At 43.5% G+C, this 18690-nt stretch overlaps 1 protein-coding gene across 3 annotated transcripts in view; it reads right to left on the reverse strand.

Moving 5' to 3' along the window:
• Positions 1–797: 797 nt before the first annotated feature.
• Positions 798–18690, reverse strand: part of SLC24A3 (solute carrier family 24 member 3) — a 130488-nt gene continuing 112595 nt past the window's right edge. For all 3 annotated transcript variants that reach the window (XM_072331212.1, XM_072331211.1, XM_072331210.1), the window contains exons 16-17: positions 12276–12341; positions 798–11268 (exon numbers count right to left, since the gene is read on the reverse strand). In XM_072331212.1, coding sequence (XP_072187313.1) covers positions 11119–11268; positions 12276–12341 — 216 coding nt within the window. In that variant the 3' untranslated portion in view covers positions 798–11118. The remainder of the gene's footprint in view (positions 11269–12275; positions 12342–18690) is intronic.

The raw sequence follows: 18690 nt of genomic DNA on the forward strand, positions 1-18690 counted from the left end.
TTTGCATGCTTTTCCATTCACATCTTTTTCCATCTCAGCCCCTCTTTCAGAGAAAAGGGAAAGGGAGGGAGGTTAGATAAAGAATCCCAGCCTCCTTATCAGGTTAGGCAGAAACAGTGAGAATCCTGTCACAGCACAAGCTCAGATTTCACAGGGAAACTCAGCCTGCTGGCACAGAGCATCAAGATGGCCAAAGTATTATACTGCTCTAGAGGTATGCCTTCTAACCAGCCCCCTCCACAGGTGCTCTGCAGCTTTCTCTGATGGAAAGTGGCTGCATCAGAAGCTCTTATATAGCACCTGCTTAATATTATTCCAAGCATTGTTGAAAATATTACTTCAGGGATGACTTCAGAGGAGGACCAGAGCTTGTAACACAGCTGTCCATTGCTGAACGGTCACAGGTGTGACCTCCAGCTGGGAGAGCAGCAGTTAACTCATGCTACCCTATGTCTAGAAAAAATTAACTTCTTCAACTTTACTGTTGTAAAAGAGCAGAATCTGGCTCATTATCTAATAGCAAATTCAATTCCCTTTGTGTTTCTATATGGGACTCTGAGATGTGCAGTCCATGTGAGCCAGCCAGCATTTATAGGAGCAACTGTGGTGCACACACCTTTACAGCGAAAGGACATCAAGCAGTGGAGGAAATACAAGGTATAAAATCACTCTCTTTCCTTCTTCCTTCACTCCCTCTCTAGCTCAGTGCTCATGTTGAAAGAGTGGTACAAAGGATTCTCGCAGCTATGACAGAAGTGAACTGGTGCTGTGACCCACAGGGGTGTGCCATGCCTATGTCCAAGCACGTCCTGAAGTGTTAACTTAGTACAAAGAGAGGATATTTTTATTGATAAACATTATATTGTCTTAGTGTAGATGTCTGACACGTTATTAAATCAAATGACAGAACATTTAAAGTAATTCATTCTAAGAAAACGTTTTGATATTCCATAGACAATAGTGCTGTGAATTTTGTTTATAGTATAACACATTAAAAACACAGAAATACAAGTTTCTAATCTCATAGGTTACCAGCAAACAGAGAAAAATGCATGCTTTAATTTCTGTTGAATTTGTAACTTACACAGGCAAGTGGAACAGCTATGCATAAAATACTATTCTACAACAAGCTGTAAAACAAACATACAGAAAGACTGACCTTATAATACTTGTACAAGTATGACAAAACCATTGTAACTCATTTCAGAAGGTAACAAATATTTTGTCTGTGGCTCCACCATTTTAACATTTCTAAGCCGACTTAATTAAAAGCTATTTTGAATAGAATCGTATTACCATAAGCCACTGATTCCTTTTTTTCCAGCTGGCTGTCAATGAACGTGATGCATTATGTGCATTTGTGCTTGGTTCCACCTACATTTTCTTCCTTATGGACTACACAGTCTTTGCACTCAGGAACCGAGTCGAACAGAAGGTGCTTGTTTTACTCACTTGTTTTGCTGTGCCTCCTGCAGCCTGACCACACCATAAAGCAGAAGACACATTATGCATGCAATTCAACAACATCGGCATGGTTTCATCACAGTTAGTACAAGCCCGTGTAGGGATTGCATTCAGATGTCTAAGACTTCAATCACGGTACAGTGATAAGTTTTCCATAAGAGTCCCAAGCAACTATTGGATCTCGAATGTCCAACCTCCCCCTCCGCCAACCCATGGACTGAGGAGAAGCACCAGGCGTGTCTTCCTGCTCTGGTAGCCACACTAACACCAAACCACTGCCAAACTGCACCCGGGGATTCCAGGCAGCATGCAACTTTGGCAGACAGCAGTAAAAAACCAACCAACCAAACCAACAAACAAACAACAACAACAAAATCCCAAACCAAACAAAAAATAGCCAGAAACATCTTCCTACTTTGGTTTCAGTCTCCAAACATTTGATGTGAGAATAGTTTATTATTCCTTTGATCATCTTTTGCAAATACTATCTTCATTAGGGGCCTGGTAATGACTCCCAGCTTTACATGGAGAGGTAATGAAATGAAACTATTCCTCAAGGGAAAAAGAAGCAAAATTTGTTCCCTCTCTCAGGCACATAGGCTCTTACTGGCAAGTTCAACCAAGCCTTAAGGGAAAAGATAAAATGCACACTTGTGAAGTGAGGGTAAGTACTGAGCAAGGGACATTATATTCCTCATGTACCTGCCCGTCGCCCTGATAAAAGGGCGCTGTGTTTCTCACTGGGAAGAAATGCCTTTCTTCAGGAGGACAGGAGTTGTTAAGATAAACAGTATTCACACAAAGCCCCACATAAATGCAGCCTTGGTGGGCTGATGGTTGGACTAGATGAGCTCAGTGGTCTCTTCCAACCTTAATGATTCTACCTATGAACCTCTGCAGAGCTTGCCAGTATCCCCACTGAACAGTAACCAGCTTTCTGTGATGCCATAGCACTCTTGTTCACACTTGCTCTCCACTTGCACTGTATAAATAGAGATTCGTGCTTTGTGTCCTTTGCTTGCTGTGCATGTAGAAAAGCCCTTTAGAACCAAGTAATTCCACAAACTCCTTGCTTTGGCTTCTGTCAAGAATCCATTGTAGTCAGCAGTAGCTCAAGTTCTATACTTGCTCATGTGTCCTAAGCACGGTGTCATTTCATAATACAAAGGTGAAATAAAGATATGTTACACTCAGACGTTTTGACTCACCCGTTTAAGAGTTACTGAAAGGAATTCTTCCTGAAAATCCAGGAGGAACCCGGACTTGTCCTTGACCACATGCGGAAGTTCATTTCATTTAATCTTGACAATGACATGAATATTTAGGAAAGACTTTGCAATATGTCATGCAGTTAGCCTTTGTCTTCTAATTGTTTGTTTTCTAATCTAAGAAATACACAAGTCGTTAGGAGATACCACCAAAAATGATTCCACCATTGCTCTTTTATTTCCCAGCACCGAGCCCTACTGCAATTCACATGGAAGGCAATGATACATGATATATTCTTCTGCGACTGAGGTGAACTGACCTACCTGAAAGCAAAACAGCACAGCGGAAACACAGCCGTATCACATTTGTGAGTGGTGGGCTCATCTGCCTGGAGGATTTCAAGAGGGGGATCCTTGCTTTAGCTCGAGGTGAGGACTGACGTTGGATTTTTACTAATTTGACTAATTTTTACTAATTTTGCCAACACAAGGAAACACATGATTGAACCAGAGGCACGACTCCCACCGAAAGACTGATCAATAAATAAAATGCATAAATAGCTCAGTGCAGAATTTCCTGACCTCCTCAGTATCTCTTCTTTTAAATTACTTTTTAAACCTATCCTTACATTCAGAATATGCAACTGGAACTTCAGATGACTAAAAATAATCCCAACTGGAAGTACATCTGAATGCACGGCTGTATGCCATTCGGGCTTCTGACCTGCTGAATTATAGATGTACGACTGCCGTACACCATTAGGAACACCTTGCTAACACAACGTGGAAACGACTCGAAACTCATCACCACCTCTTGTATTTGCAAACAGATATGGGTGAGTATCATTTAGCATCTTAGCAGTTGCCATGATAGGGCTTTATTCCCACAGAAATGGCAGACAGCATCCACAGGGCTTCATTTTGACAATGGTAGACATACTAGATATAGTACATATATATATTGGCTACTTGAATAGAAATCTATGTTTATATGTTAAAAAAAAATGAGGCCCAAAATCCACCAATAAAAATTATATAAACTTATGACTGTTTCTCTTAATAAAAACAGTATAGTTTGGCTCCATAAAACACACTCAGGCCATATCTATGAGGCTTGCTTCGAAAGTAATGCCTCCTATTTCATTATGCTGTCCCATGATGTCCAAGGTGGATGTTGGTGAGATGGCAGTAGAGGTTGAACCTTCCCACCAATATCCCATTGCATTTTGTTGCTGTGTGACAGATGGTAGCAGAAGGGCAGCCTGACAGAGCAGTGTCTGGCATGGAAACCTGGACGAAACCAAGGTGTGTCACTGAATTCCTCCATGTGGAGAAGATGGCACCGCTGACATTCATCAACACTCCCAGGATGTTGGTGGTGCCCAAGCAGTGGCTGTGAGCACAGTGAGGGGTGGGTGGTGTGTTTTAGCAGTGGTGATAGCGACAGTGGTCACCTCCGCTGGTGCAGAGTTTTATGAGTGTGGCCTGCAGGCTCTTGTTCATTGCTGCTGAAAATGCACAGCTAATGGTGGTGACTGTGTTGAATGACAGCATTTTGTAGCTGAGAATGTGCTCTATCAAACAGTGTTATTGTGCTCTTTGTATCTGTTATAGTTTCCATGGGAAAAATAGGAAGCATTACTTTCAGAGAGACCTACATAAAACCACCTACTCAGATCAGTTATGTTTATTGCAGGATGAGTGTCACTGCATAGCAAAAATCAAACAGGGCTGTATCCATTTCATTCATTTTTGCAGCAGACAGAGTGAATACACAGCATATTTACAAGCAAGTAAGTAATGAGGGCACTGCAGATATACAATATCCTCACACACACACACACACAATTCTGTTTAAAGGTCCTGGTGGCAACCACAGTCTTTGTGCCCCCAATTCTATTTTCCTAAACTGCATCAGTAAGAAAAATCTCAGTAGCAGCCTGCCAGTGAACAGTTCATAAAAGCTTTACAGACTTTTCAAAGTCACCTTCTTTATTTTAATCCATGGCACATTTGATACAGGTCCTCCTCCTCAGACTTATCTGCTCATTAATCACACACAATTTCACCCGCCTCTTCAAATATGAACATTTTGCTGCAGCTGCTCCTGACAAGAGCCTTCGCTCTGAGTAAGTGCTGCTTTTGCTGAGCACTTAATGGTGATGCCAAAGAGCTGGATTCATTAAAATGAACTTTGCATTAAAACACTTCAGCGCGTGCTTATCTTTCAATATACAGACTTCTGCACAAGCTTCAAGTTAAGCAGGGCTCTGGTATTTCAGAGACCAAGGGGGGGGACCGGCAGGCTCCTGCTTTCATTATAGCATGAGATCAGATCAACGAAGCATCCAGCAGTGGGAATTACTTCGCTGGGAAGCCAAGCTACCTGCCTTATCTGCCAGACGTGCTGATGGGAAACCTCAAGGGCAAAAGCTCAGTATCTGAATTAATCCATAATCAGCTACCACTGTCCTCATAGGTTCAGGCATGCACCATTACACTTTGTTTCCTGTGACTGGCAAGAAAAAAGTGATGTGAAACTGCTGATATAAAATTCCTACGCCGATTTCTGGCACCATTTAAACTCTACCTGATGAAATGAAGATTACATTGACAGGATTTCTGTCAGATTCTTTCGGTGTGGAAGTATTAAAACTAGTTCTGCAAGGCTATTAGAAAAAAGAAAAATTACCTAAAATATACCATGATAAATTTAACTATATAAATACATTACAAAATCTGGAGCTTTACACAAGTTGTGCTTTTTAAGAGGCTTCCCTGAAATTAGATGCTTCTGCCCTAGTTTCTGTCCTGGTTTCAGCTGGGACAGGGTTAATTATCTTCATAGTGTCTGATATGGTGCCGACTTGGTTTTAGGAGAAAAACCATCTTGGTACCACACTGAGGTTTACTTGTTGCTGAGCAGAGGTGTACGGAGCCACAGATATCTTAGTTGTTCAGTACTGTCCTGTCAGCAAGGAGGCTGGAGGGCACCAGGAGCTGGGATGGGACAGAACCAGGACAGGACAGTTGACCTAAACTGGCCAAAGGGATATTCCACACCATATGGCATCATGTGAAACATCTATAAAACTAAGAGGGGCTTGCTGGGGGCAGCCACTGCTCAGGGACTGGCTGGAATTTGGCCATCCCACTGGGAGGCCAGGGAGTGAGTGAGGCTGCGCGGTGTTCAGCTGCTTGCTGGGTTAAACCACAACCATTTCACAAAATCATTTGGGCTGGAAAAGACAGACGATGATCAGATCCAACCATCACCTGACATTACCAAGTCTGCAGCTAAACCACGTACCTAAGCACCGTGTCCACACATCTCTTACACTCCTCCAGGGATGGTGGCTCCACCTCCCTGAGCAGCCTGTTCCAATGCCTCACCACCCTTTTGCATGGTGTTTAATCTAAACCTCACCTGGCACAAGTTGAGTCTGCTTCCTCATGTCTTACCATCTGTCACCTGAGAAGCGAGCCCTCTACAACCCCCTTCCAGGTGGTTGTAAAGAGTGATGAAATCTCCCCTCTCTCCCCTTTTCTCGAGACAAAACAATTCCCACTCCCTTAATGTTCCCTCTATGTCTTGTTTTCTTGTCCCTTCACCAGGGATATTCAGCTCAGATAACGCGGCCATGATCTCAGGCTAATTCAGGGTGGTAAACAATAGATTTTAAAACCAAATTTTATCTGCTGGTGTGCAATGAAACAAATTGCTATTATCTTCCCTGATTGCTTTCCTGTGAATACTTTTCCACACGGCATGGATTTGCCCACACCTGATATGGATGCTGGAGATTCAGTCCAACAAGTCAGAGCAGGTTGGGTGGAAGCAGATGCACCTACAAAATATGCTTCCAATGTGAAGCCATTAAGGGCTTGCTATGAAGAGAATATTCACATATATCTCCTTAGAGGTGTCTATCCATTAATAGATATTCATTCACCTATTCCAAATAGAAAATAAAGAGTTCATTCATCTTTACAAAGACACAGAACAACAGCCCTTTTCAGTACTTACTGCTGTGAATATGTATATCGACCCTGAAATAAATCACTAGAGTTTTGTTGCTACTTTCAGTAGAGGTCAGTTTTCACTCAATCTTACTTTAAGGCTTGCATTATACTTGGGACGCTCACTTCTCTGATTGGAAGAAAAGTGGCTGAGGTCTTGTGTATACGTTCCTTAGAAACATGGCTTTGAACTGATGTGGTTAAACCTGTACAAAGCATAATGTGGGCAGACGTCCCTGGGCTTAACTCTGTTTTAGCACAACCTACATTGGTTACCGACCAAGCGCAGTGCCATGAATACGGAGCAGTTCTAAATCCAGCTACGCAGTGTCCATTGAGTTTTAAAGTACATATTTAACCACTCTTACATTTCCAGTATTGAAACTTTGAAACAGACATACCTGACAACATTGCATCTCAGTAAGCTTAATTTAAAGGTATTAGGGCTTTCCAAAAACATGTAAATAAGAAACACTTGCCAGTCAGCAGAAAGTGACCTTTCTCTCAAAAGCTACGCAACAATATTCAGTCTACGTTGTGTCTTATAAGCATTAATATGGTTATTTGGAAAAATCACACCTATATTGCTCATCTGACAGCAGGATAGGAAATGTTACCCTCCAGATAATGCTGAATGTTGCCGCTCTAAAACTAGATTGCTCGTTCTTGATTTAAAATAAAGCAGTAAGCCAGTCATGCATCTGAATGTTAAGGATGAGTGTTCATTTTCACAGGCACAAACAACACAAATCCAAAGCATGCTAATTAATTTCAGTGATGTAGCTGTGGACAGGAAACTGAAAACAAGGCAGGCAAAAAAAACAAAACCAACCCAAAATTAAACACCAATTACATCATTGACAATCCCTTCTCATGCTCACACGTCAGATCAGTGTTCGTACAGCAGTAACAACCTACCAGAAAGTGCAGTGTGTCAATAAAGAAAATAAATGATAACAATTCAGCTTTGGTAGGGACAAAAGCAGTTTATGCAGTGTGCCTTAGGATCTCCCCATGTGTCATTCTACCTTTGAACCACTGTGGAAGGAAGGCTACATCATGCTGAGCAGAGCGGCTGCTCGCCAGGGAGGATCACATTTTAACACCAGCTGAGACGCAATCGGGTTGGAGCAAGCTGAGGAGAAGGCTCTTCCATCTCCCTTCAAAACATTCATTAAGGATTGCCCGAAACCGCCAGGAATGGGACCAAAACCACTTGACAGATCCCAAGACCAGAGCGGCCTCAAGCTTAAAGCTGACCCTTGCTTTCCTAAGAGTAAAAAGTGAATCCAAATCACTGCTGTGTTCCGAACCACACCTGAGCCCAGTGCCCCAAGCCCACTGTATTGCTGCTGGGCACCCCATAACCTCCCTGCCCCGTGTGGGCAGTCAGTGTGGTGCTTGGTGCCACTGTGGGCCTGTGGCCTTGCTCAGCATGAAGGCAAGGCCTAGTGGCAGCCTCCCCACACAGCCTGCAGCTGGGGAGGGAAACAGCCGCTTGGCTCCATCAAGAAAAGCTATTAACACACCCTGCATCTCAGTAGAACTGTCTGAGTTCTGGGTGGATGCTAAAAAAAAAAACCTTGGTTAAGTTTTTGCTTTGGGGACTTTTCCACAAGCTAACAAACTTGACAGGCTCTCCTTTTTGGAGACAAAAACATTCAGTTGGTCTTTTCTGTTCCAAACCAGGTCAGCACTGGTTGATCTGGTTGCAAATCGTAAGCACATCTCACTGGAACTATCAGCATAGGAAGTGCTTACCACGTCGTACATGGCACAGATACTGGCAGTTCAAGAGACCTTCTGCTTCTGCTCAGAGCAAACAACGGCTCGCAGCATATTCCTGCACAATGCACGAGCTTCAAAACAAAAGTCAGGTTTCACGCTCAACGCAAAGCTATGATACGTTACAGTATTTAATGCACACCAGTAGGAAAGGCTCCTAAACAAATACTCGTGCGGTTTTTGTGCCGTGGGATAGGTAACAGCTATTTCGTAGAAATAGATCCAACTGGCTCCATTGGAGCAGCAGTATAAATACTCAAAATAGAAGTAATAATAGGCCCCGTAGGCCCTGACGTGGAACTTTTGTTTTCCCCCAAATCTGTTGTTTCTTCTGCCAGCAAGGAAAACACTCTGCTTCCAAACAACTGCATCTTGCTACAAGGAGGATAGCTGCATATCTGTGGGGTGGATTTTATTGAAACGTGCCACATCGTTGCTAACATCGTTTGATTCCAGGAAGTATTTTAGGCATTTTAGAGGTTATTATTAATCTCATTAACAAAGAAGGAAAAAAAAAAAAAAAAGAAAGAAAATAAAAAAAGAAAAAAAGAAAGAAAAGCAACAAGAAGGTTCAATGGGCTTCCTAATGTGGGCACGGTGATGAGAGGACTGCTCCAACAACAGGCTGCATGGCTCAACAGGTAGCAAGACAACTACTTCCCAGAATGAATAATGACAACACAGGCATGCCAATGGCTCTGTTCTCTGTCCCTGGGCCCACCCATCTTCTTGCCAGGGATCCACAAGCATGCTTTATTTGCTGTGGCCAGCAGGTCATGGCTTTTTCCGATGGACTTCTCCAGTGGGCACAGCGCAATGGCTGCCAAAGGATCCACACATTCAACATAACTAAGAAAGAAAAGGAGGTGCAGAGCTGAATGGAAGCCACAGGGTGTCAATATTTTGATACACATCATTTTTGTCCAAAGAAAAGTAAGCAAAAACAAACATCCAAGAGTGAAAACGAACTGGTAATTGGATTTATCTTTGTGCATAGGACTTCTTTTCTTAGTTTAGTTTGTGGTGGTTTGTTTTTTTCCTGCTAAGATTTAGGAGGATTCTATGGTTTTGTTTTGTGTTTTGTTTTTTTAATCCTCGGGTTTGCTATGCCTTTATTACCAATATTTGCCATTGCTTGTACCATAGACAAAAACATTCATCTAGCTGGTATTATATTAACACACTTGTAGTAGAACATATACAAGAATGGGGAAAAAATGAATCAGAAGTGATCAGTGCTTAAAGTAAATACAACAGCCAGCGCTGGCAAGAATCCACAGTATCAACACAAACAAATGTAGCTGTGACAGTGTTCCTGATGGGGTCGAATCTGCCTGTGTATTAATATAGAATTATACAAAATCTAGCAAGGATACTGGAACAATGAATAGCTAAATCTTCACAATAACTTAAGATCTGTGAGCGAGTCTGCGTTGTAGATATTACACATTTTAAAAGTGCCATCTCTCTCTCCATCTTCTTCCCTCCCAGAGGAGGTGTGGTGAATCCACATGATCTGCCATCAGAGAAGTTCAACTGTTTAAGAAAAAGACAAATATCTGGCCAGGTCCAGTGTATTCTTTAAAGAGTGGCAAACAATGACTTCAGTATCTATGTCTGTGCAAAATATGCCTCTTTCCTTTTAAAGAAACCAGTGTCTGTAACTCATTTAGAAAAGTTTTGACATGTACTGATGTCCTCAGAACAAAAAAGATGTGAACTACAGAATCCCCCCGAAACTACAAGAAATCTGATGAAGCAAATAAAGTTCTGACCTTCCGTTTCCAGGTGTAGATGACTGAAAAACAGCACATCTCCTCGGTAGCCCTCCCTGGGCTGGCCATCAAACTATTGCTTGGAAATACCACAAACACCCTATTAATAAAACACTGACATTAGTAGTAAAACGGTAGCGGTGTTTATCCTTTAAATCCACGTTTACCTTCCATTCTTCATCACACCTGTACAGGATTCATTATTTACGGTGCAGTCACTGTCTGTTGCCTTGACAGTCTTCTTTTAATAAGCAGTAAATCCACTCGTACGCTGAGTACCTTGAATTGAATTCCCATATTACACCGCCCTGTGACTTTTGGATCAGTACAGGAGACCCAGAGCTCAGAAGGAGAAGCTGCAACACAGGATGTTGATCTCAGGCAATAAAAAACCACAACCAAAACCATCAGCAACAACGAAAAATAAAACCCCACAACCAAAACCATCCCAGAATTCTCCTCGAAAATCAGCCCCTGTATGATGTACCCTCTTCTGCATTGTAGCAATAGTCTTAAGTCATAAATTAGATTAGTCTTCCATCAAATAACTTAAAAAAGGAATTGTAGCAGACCAGTTTTGCCTGGCTTGATGCCAGTTAGCAGCCAGTTCATCTAGAGACCAGTCACTGTTCAAAAACTGAGCAAAGAAATCACATGAATGTTGAAAACAAAAATTCATCTTCACATCGATGCAGGATTCTTCCAGGTTGTGGGGGTCGGGGAGAGGGTAAACCGAGATGGGGCCACAGGTCCTATGGACAGGATATACTTCACGACTCGGAGGTGCACCGCATTCAGGAGATGCCAGCCGTGGTTTGTATTGCACAGGTAAGAAGGATGTTCCTCCTGACAGTCTGCAGCGTGCGTTAGTGATCTCTGCACATGGGCAAGTTCACGAAAGTGAAAACATTGAATTCTGTCATGATGGAGAAACACAGGAAGATGCCATACAGGGAAAGGCACACGCACCCTAGCTTCTTATCCAGTTTCCATTTGTTCATGTGCACGCCGAAAACCTACAGTAAACACAGAGTAAGCCACCACAGCAGGATCAGTTTGAATACAGTGGTAAACCCTTTGTCAATTACAGGAGCATGAAAATGACTGTGCCTGTGTCAAATACGATCAACTGGAAGCAACCGTAAGGAGGGATTGCAACAAGTGAGCTAAAGCCCACTGATAAAGTAAATCTGAGCATCTCCCTCACAGAGCTTGGAGCCATATTGACTTGCCATCCCCTCGACTGCTGGCCCAATGGCCTTAAGTGTTTGCAATGAATTTCACCTTGGTAATTCAATCAGAAGTGCTATATTCCCCTCTGTTCATTTATAACAATTTCAGCACCTCTCCGCCTCTCAGTCTGGAGCTGAACTGGCTAAGGCTGTGACTGAATTTGCTTAGTTTGCTCCAACACAAACCACTTGCAGTTCAAGTCTCTTGTGCAGGAGAACTGTGCTGTTGTGCTGCATGGAATACTCCCTGCCACAGCAGCTGGTCTCAGGAGTTGGCAGATGACACAAAGATATATTAATCCTATTCTCTTTGTTTTCCCTAGTCTATATTCACGATGGACTTGGACAGGTCAGGGAACAGGAGCCACTGCTTTCAATAGAAACACTGGCACGTCCCAGTATGATTTGTTCTGGCCCATGTTGTATCTTGGAAGGTTCTTGCACAGCAAGCTGTGCAGCATTTACTGTATCTCTTCAACAGCAAAATGCACCTTTTCTTACATCAAGGGATCTGACTCAATGTGAGCACGCTAAATGATATGGGATTACTAGTAGACCCGTCACAGGTTATCCCAGGGAAAACATATAAATACAAGAAACATCCTTTGACAGTGATAGCTTCTGTCAACAGCCAGATTAAGGTATTGGGAAGTTCACAATAGAAGTGACCATTTCTATTCCTTAACGACAGCCTTTGCAATCACTACTGCAGCTAGAGGTGAGAGACCAACAAGTGAAGAAGAACAAAATCACTCTTTTGGAAGTAAAGGACAAAAGACTGTAATACATACTGTGACAAAAACAGATGCCAGCAAGAGACCAACAGAATAGATAAGTCCTCTGCTGTTTAACCGAATCTGGAAAAGAAGGAAGTTTACAAAACCACGTCACAATTTCAAGCAACGATAATTCTCTCTGCCAATCATTTCTGTTAACCTCAACTGCTGAATTGCTGGGCATGACCTTGCGAGCTCTCAAAGCCAAGTCAAATCACTGCAACGTGGGTATTGCTCATGTAGTGATAAGCAGCACTGCAGTTTTGTGACTGACACCATGCACGACTGCTGAGGCCCTCCTATCATTTTGTCTCACAGTCAGGGAAGAACTGCTCGCCCAGTGAGCTCAATATGATTCCCAAGGTCTAAGCAATTATTTAGCTTCGTTCCCCAAGTGCATCTGAGGGGAGAGTCTGACTTCCAGAGTGGAGGATGGTGTTACCAGTCCTGGCATCTCACTAACCTGAGCCTGCAATGAACTCTGCCCACCCAGGAGCCTCTGTGAAAATCCTGCTGGAGACAGGCAAGCATGCTGCAAAGGACATTGTGGGGAGGGTATCTCTCTTCACCTGTACGTTCCATTTATGCTGGGGATGGGCTGATGGTTGGACTTACCAGTATCTTTCAACCTTAATGATTCTATGTTCAATGCCTGTGCAAATGGCTACAGCCGCAACGGCCATTGGCTCTGAAAGGTACTGCTGTGTTTCAAGAAGATAAGCTGTAAGTGTGTGTGTGTGTGTGTGTGTGTGCAGAGGACCCTATCATGTAATTGTTACATGCAACATCCACACAGCATTCTCACCAGACTGACTGTCCAAAGAGATGAAAGATCTGAATTGCTTCACAACATGATGGCCAATTTTGGCACTAACTGCTTAACCAAAGGGGAAAATGCCACGGTCCCACTGGTAATGTGAACTTTGGGTGTTAAGTGGGAAGCAGAAGGAAGCCTATTTCTGCAGCTATAGAAGTCTCCAAGGCCACTTCCATGTGCAGCTTCTATTACTGGTCTCAAGCAAACACTGAGGTTCTGCTGAAATAAGAGCTGCTCTTGGGATGAGACATACACATCAGTTTTGACCCAGGAGATGCTTTTCTTCAATAGTGTTTTTTCCTTTAGCACTGAGGAGCCAGGGCAAGCTAATGTGGGGGCTCTGTGCACACATGACTGCTGCAGGTCCTCTTCTATCACTAATATGAACGGTCCGTAGAGGACAGCCAACCTGTACTTCCATCTTAGTTACTCTAAAATGCAAATAAAACACAGTACAAACCCGCCAAGACCTCAAACACACTAACTTTGTATAACAAAAAACTAAAGCCCTACCCCAGATGAGCAGCAACTATGCAGAAAAGACAGATGATGGTTTACAATATAAAGTCCCATCTGGATTTTTGTCAGGAATTTAGCATGACCAGGGCCAACGTCTGTAAGAACTGTCAGCATGAAATACACCAATCGGAAAGGAATCTACAGTAAAAGGAAGCAAATGAAGCAGACCGAATTATTTTAGCATGGAAAATGTCTGAATTCAACCTGAAGTGCAGACATTGCTTCTCAGCTATGCAGCCTCCATGAAGGGAACAGACACGTGGAAGGATGACAGGCCTCTGACTAGAGTTTGCTGAGGATGGTGCATCCAGAAATACCTGGGGCTGCTTTCTTTGGTATCTGCAAGGCCCCTCCTTGGAGGTCACTCATGGGAATAGCCATTGCTGTTAGGAATTATCCAGAATTAAGAAGTGTATGCTAACTCTTTAAGACACGCTGACAAATGCAACGGCAACGTGTGCCATGCCGCTTATCCCATGAGGGCAAAGCAAATAGGGCAGCCTCATCAGCAGCGTGAGCACCAGCTGCCCCTTGTTGTGGTGCTGCACTGAAAAAGTCAAGTTTTGCTCTAGTTTCAGTTATCTTGCACTGTTCCTGGCCTGGGATCAAGCCCAGCTCCCACTGTCAACCCAAACTATTCGCTATTAATTAACCTAGATGATAAGAACTTCCCTTTATGAGGCTTAGTTGGTCCTGCAGAAATAAAGAACTTCCTGGGAGGAAAGAAAGGGTGTTTACTAATGCACTTCTTACTTTTTTAGGGTTGTTGTTTTTTCTCAGATTACCTCTGAACTGCAGGATTAAAGTCCTTCCATGCACATAGGAAAGGGTGGTTTCCTTGGGGAAATAAATGCTAGCTGAGGAATGCACTTTGTCCGGAAGCTCATTTGACTGAACTAGATACAGATCACAGCTGTACTTTGTAGAAGGAAAAATGAAACTCTTTGAGTGCAATTCTTTGTCAGTACGCTCAAAGCTGTGCAGAATACCAGAGGTGGCTCGGGGGGTGATGAGTACAAGGCATCTCTCTCCCATGCCATGGAACAGGCAGAAAGAGCACAAAGGAGGACAAAGAACAGGCAATAAAGCAATGAGAAGGGAAAGAAAATCAACAGAGTGATAGCTAGAGCAAACTGACATTGATATAAGCTTGTCTTTGCAGCAGAACTGCCCTGGGAGGGCTGTGAGCTGGTGTCCATGGATGGGTGCAGAGTGCAATTCCAAATGCACTGGACCTGGGGACACACACTGTGCAGGGGTTACTTCATCCACATCTAATTAGCATGGCTTGCTGACTATGTGCACAGCAGCTGTGTATAGCGTGCACACAGGAATGGCACGGTTCAGGTGCTGTGCCTAGGGCCTCTGGCTTATTTAAGATAGCCCTAGAGCAAACTGATTCACAGCAGTACAAAACCTCCCTTGTAGCAGATATAGCTCCTGATGAAGCCTTTTGCCCAGACACTTCTTCCTGAAAAGGTTTCATGGAGCAATTCAGCGCTCTGAGATCCTTGTAGATACCACAGCTCATACTGAGAAGAAAACCAAAGCTATCCAGGTTTGTTCAGGCCAAAGATGCAATAGTGCAACTGGCCTCAGAGGGATATTTTTTGCTAAATATACTCATTCCAACAAAGAAAGATCTCCTGGGAGACAGCAGAAACTCACTGCCAAGCTTACTGGGGGGCTGCAGCCAGAGGGCTTGGAGATGTTCTCCAGTAAGTCTTGCGCTGGTGTTTCAGCAGGATAAAAGCACACATTCCCTTCTATCAACTCAGCTACTGGGCACTGAGCTATCTAATTCTTGCAGTAAGAGTAACCAGAGGACCTTTGCCAAAGCTCTTGGCTAGCCTATGCCTAGCTCTTGAACGTAAAAAAAATAATGGAAACCTTCATATATTAATAAAAATAATGTTCATTTCCAACAAACACTGCTGTTACTCATCTAACGCCAACAAAGAGAGTGCAGGCTTTCAAACATGCCTGGTTTGGATTTGCTCCAAGCCTGCTGGGCTCTGAAAAGCATTGCGTTAGATGGAGCACAACAAGGGCTGCTCATCGGAGCACGGAGGCAGGTGTGAGAGCTTTCCAGTTTTCTCCTCCCCGATTACATACTAGAGGTTTTCCTGCAATTCCCTTCTACTTAGGCCTGTTTTGCAGCCACCTGCCCACAGCAAAGGCTGCAATCACAAAAGTCACACGAGCAAACATGCTGCTTTCCACAAACCTGTAAACCACAGCTCTGGAGTTGCTGTTTTGACTGATGAACCACTTCTACTTCACTGTTGATCAATTCAGCCTTTTAACTGTGAGCGCAGGAGCTCAAAAGGCTCTGAAATCTGGTACAAAAGCTTAAGAAAAACGTGTCCTTGATCTGTCACATCCCGGTATAAATCAGCCAAGCACCCTTCTCAAAGACATGCAATATTTCCTCCAGTCATTGGGATGCCTTTCCTCAGGGTACATGACCATGTATAAACCTGGGGAGAACAATACTAGAAAAGCTTGAAAACTCACAGTAAGGAAGGAGATTTAATTCCAGGTCTAGCAGAAAACAGGGCATCAGCTGGAATCTTCTTAGTTATGGAAGTAAAGGCTCAAATCTCTGCTTAAACATAGGAAATGCTTCTACCCCAGGGAGAACTTTCTGCAAACAAAGTGCTTGCTTGTACTGCAAGAAGGAAAAGTCAGCATTCCCAAACTGTCCTTTGAGGCTTGGCTTGTGTCTAGCGAGCCAGAAGAACTCTGTTTTGACTGATTACACGTGAAAGGTTTGCAAAAGTTCAAATCCTACTTTGTCTGCATTTCAACTGAGGCTATCTCCATGCATCTTGTGCAGCAAACGTGAAGATGCTGTCACCAATTCCTGCTATTCCCAGACAGCCCTTGCAGGCAACAAGAAACTGAGGGTAAGGCTAAACGGCAGAGGAAAAACAATGGAAATAAAATCAATGTAATTCCATTCTTCAGTTTTCTTTCGGTTCCTGGCAATTGCTGAAAGGAAAACAAGGAGCCGGTGCCAAAACCCAAACTGGTTTTGCTCCAGGGTTCAAGTATGAGAAAAATTACCTCATTCGAGAATATGAAAAAGACTCTTCTATGTTTCCAGTACCTCAGCTGCAAAAGTCACAGGTCCCAAGTCTGCTTGACTACCCCCTTTCCTGCAGTGCCTTTGCCAGACAGTGGAAATTCAGAGTAAGATCCTGCAGTGCCCAGGTCTTGCCATGAGACAAAACTGGAACTCCACAAATTGGAAACTCAGACGCATACTGCATTCCTGCGTGTTTCAATGGCATTTCCTTCCCAGGGCTCATTTGAGACACCTGAGAAAGCATTCCTGCTTAGCTCTATCACACCATTCAGTCTGCAGAAGTTATATACCCTGGAGCACGCAATGTAGAGTGCTGTGTGTAGACACTCAAGGTATTAAGCAAGGAAATTGCTCTACTGTTAGGAGATTTAGAAGGGATCAGATACTTTTGCTTTGATATAGCATCATCACCCAAATCTCCCTGTCTGGGGAGCAAAGGCATTCCATAGATGCAAACTATTCCAGAAGCTTTGGAGACATTAGATAGGATCCTCAGTGTCCACCTGCTGCCCATCTTCAGGCTTTTGGGATCTCCTAATAAATTAATCCGTTAATACCTGCTGAGTTGCATGCTGCTGCTAAAGTGATTGCAGCATATCACATTGCAGATGCAACTGAAAAAGGCAGAAAGCTTGCTTGTTCAAGTCATTCCCCTTGAGTGTCCACTTACCACTGGATTTTCTTATGTCTAAGCTCACACTAGGGTTCCTCCACCTCCTACTGTGGATAGACCTGAGTATCCTTACAAATGTAGATGTGAACAAATGAGCCTGGATGCTTACCCTTAAGCTAAAATTCCTGTTCCCTAAAATACTCCTGGCTCACGTCTGTTTTAATAGCTTCACATCTAAAAAACCAATATATATATATATATATATATTCCAGAAGGAAGAAATTGGATACAAGACACAGAGCAAATGTCCTCCCACTCTGGGTTTGCCAGGCTGCTGGGGAAGGATTCTTGCAGGGTTACAGCCTCAGTAACATGTCCAGGACTCAGAGCTGAGATGAGAAAACAAACTTTTTCAAAGGCCTGTCTGGGTCCAGAGGGATGCTGCTTTTTTTTCCCCCAAAAGCCCTTCTGGCATGCTGGCCCAGCCACAGATGATATGATGAGGCCAGAGCTGCAGCAGGAGGGCGGCCAAGTGACCTCTGAGTAGAAGACAGAAGCTCCATAGGGAAGCACAACCAGCCACAAGCCTGTAGGCTGTGCCTCGACCAAAGCTCACTGCCTCCAACTGAAATGCACCATCTGTGAAAACGAGCTCTGAAACAGCCATGCCTTTTTAGGGAGTTTAAGGAAGGCTCAGATCCAAACTCCTTGTACAAATGGTGCCAGAGCGAACCGCTCTCCATATTAAGAACCCCATAAACCTCCTGAGGAGCTGCTTGGCTGGCTACAGCATGAAGCCACTTCACTGCACGTGGCTGAGGAAGGTCAGGAGGTGCACACTCATGGACACCATGCTGTGTTGTGCACGTGCACGCTGCAGCACAAGAAGGAGAAAGGGAACAGACCCTGTCCTCCCTATCAACACAATAACATGTAGCAGAGCTCTGCCTTTCCATCAGCAGAACAGGGAACACAATTTGGCCGTAGGGAATTCTATCTCAAGCAGCCTGAAACAAGAGATACCTCGGCAATGGGATTTTACAGGGTGATGTTCAGGAAGGTCCACAGTGTTTAATCTTTCACACCAGGAAGGCTGTTGGGTGCATATAGGAAGCTCTTCTGTTTTAGAGCTTAACTTCTGAAACCAGGCAGTCTCCTTTTCTTCTGGCTCCCACAAAACATATCACTGCCATAAAAGCTTCTCTGTTAAAATATACCAATGCTCTACTTCCAGCAAGAGCTTAACTTTAGTACAGTCTTCCTGTACCAGGGAGGAAATATTTGGTCGGCTGTGAAAAAGTAACCACATTCAAACCAGTGGTTGGTTTTGGGTTGCTTTTTTGTCTGTTCTTTTTGAAAGCTCTTTCTATTTGTATACAAGACAGGAGAA

Source organism: Excalfactoria chinensis, chromosome 3, assembly GCF_039878825.1.
Source record: "Excalfactoria chinensis isolate bCotChi1 chromosome 3, bCotChi1.hap2, whole genome shotgun sequence".
NCBI lineage: Eukaryota > Metazoa > Chordata > Aves > Galliformes > Phasianidae > Excalfactoria > Excalfactoria chinensis.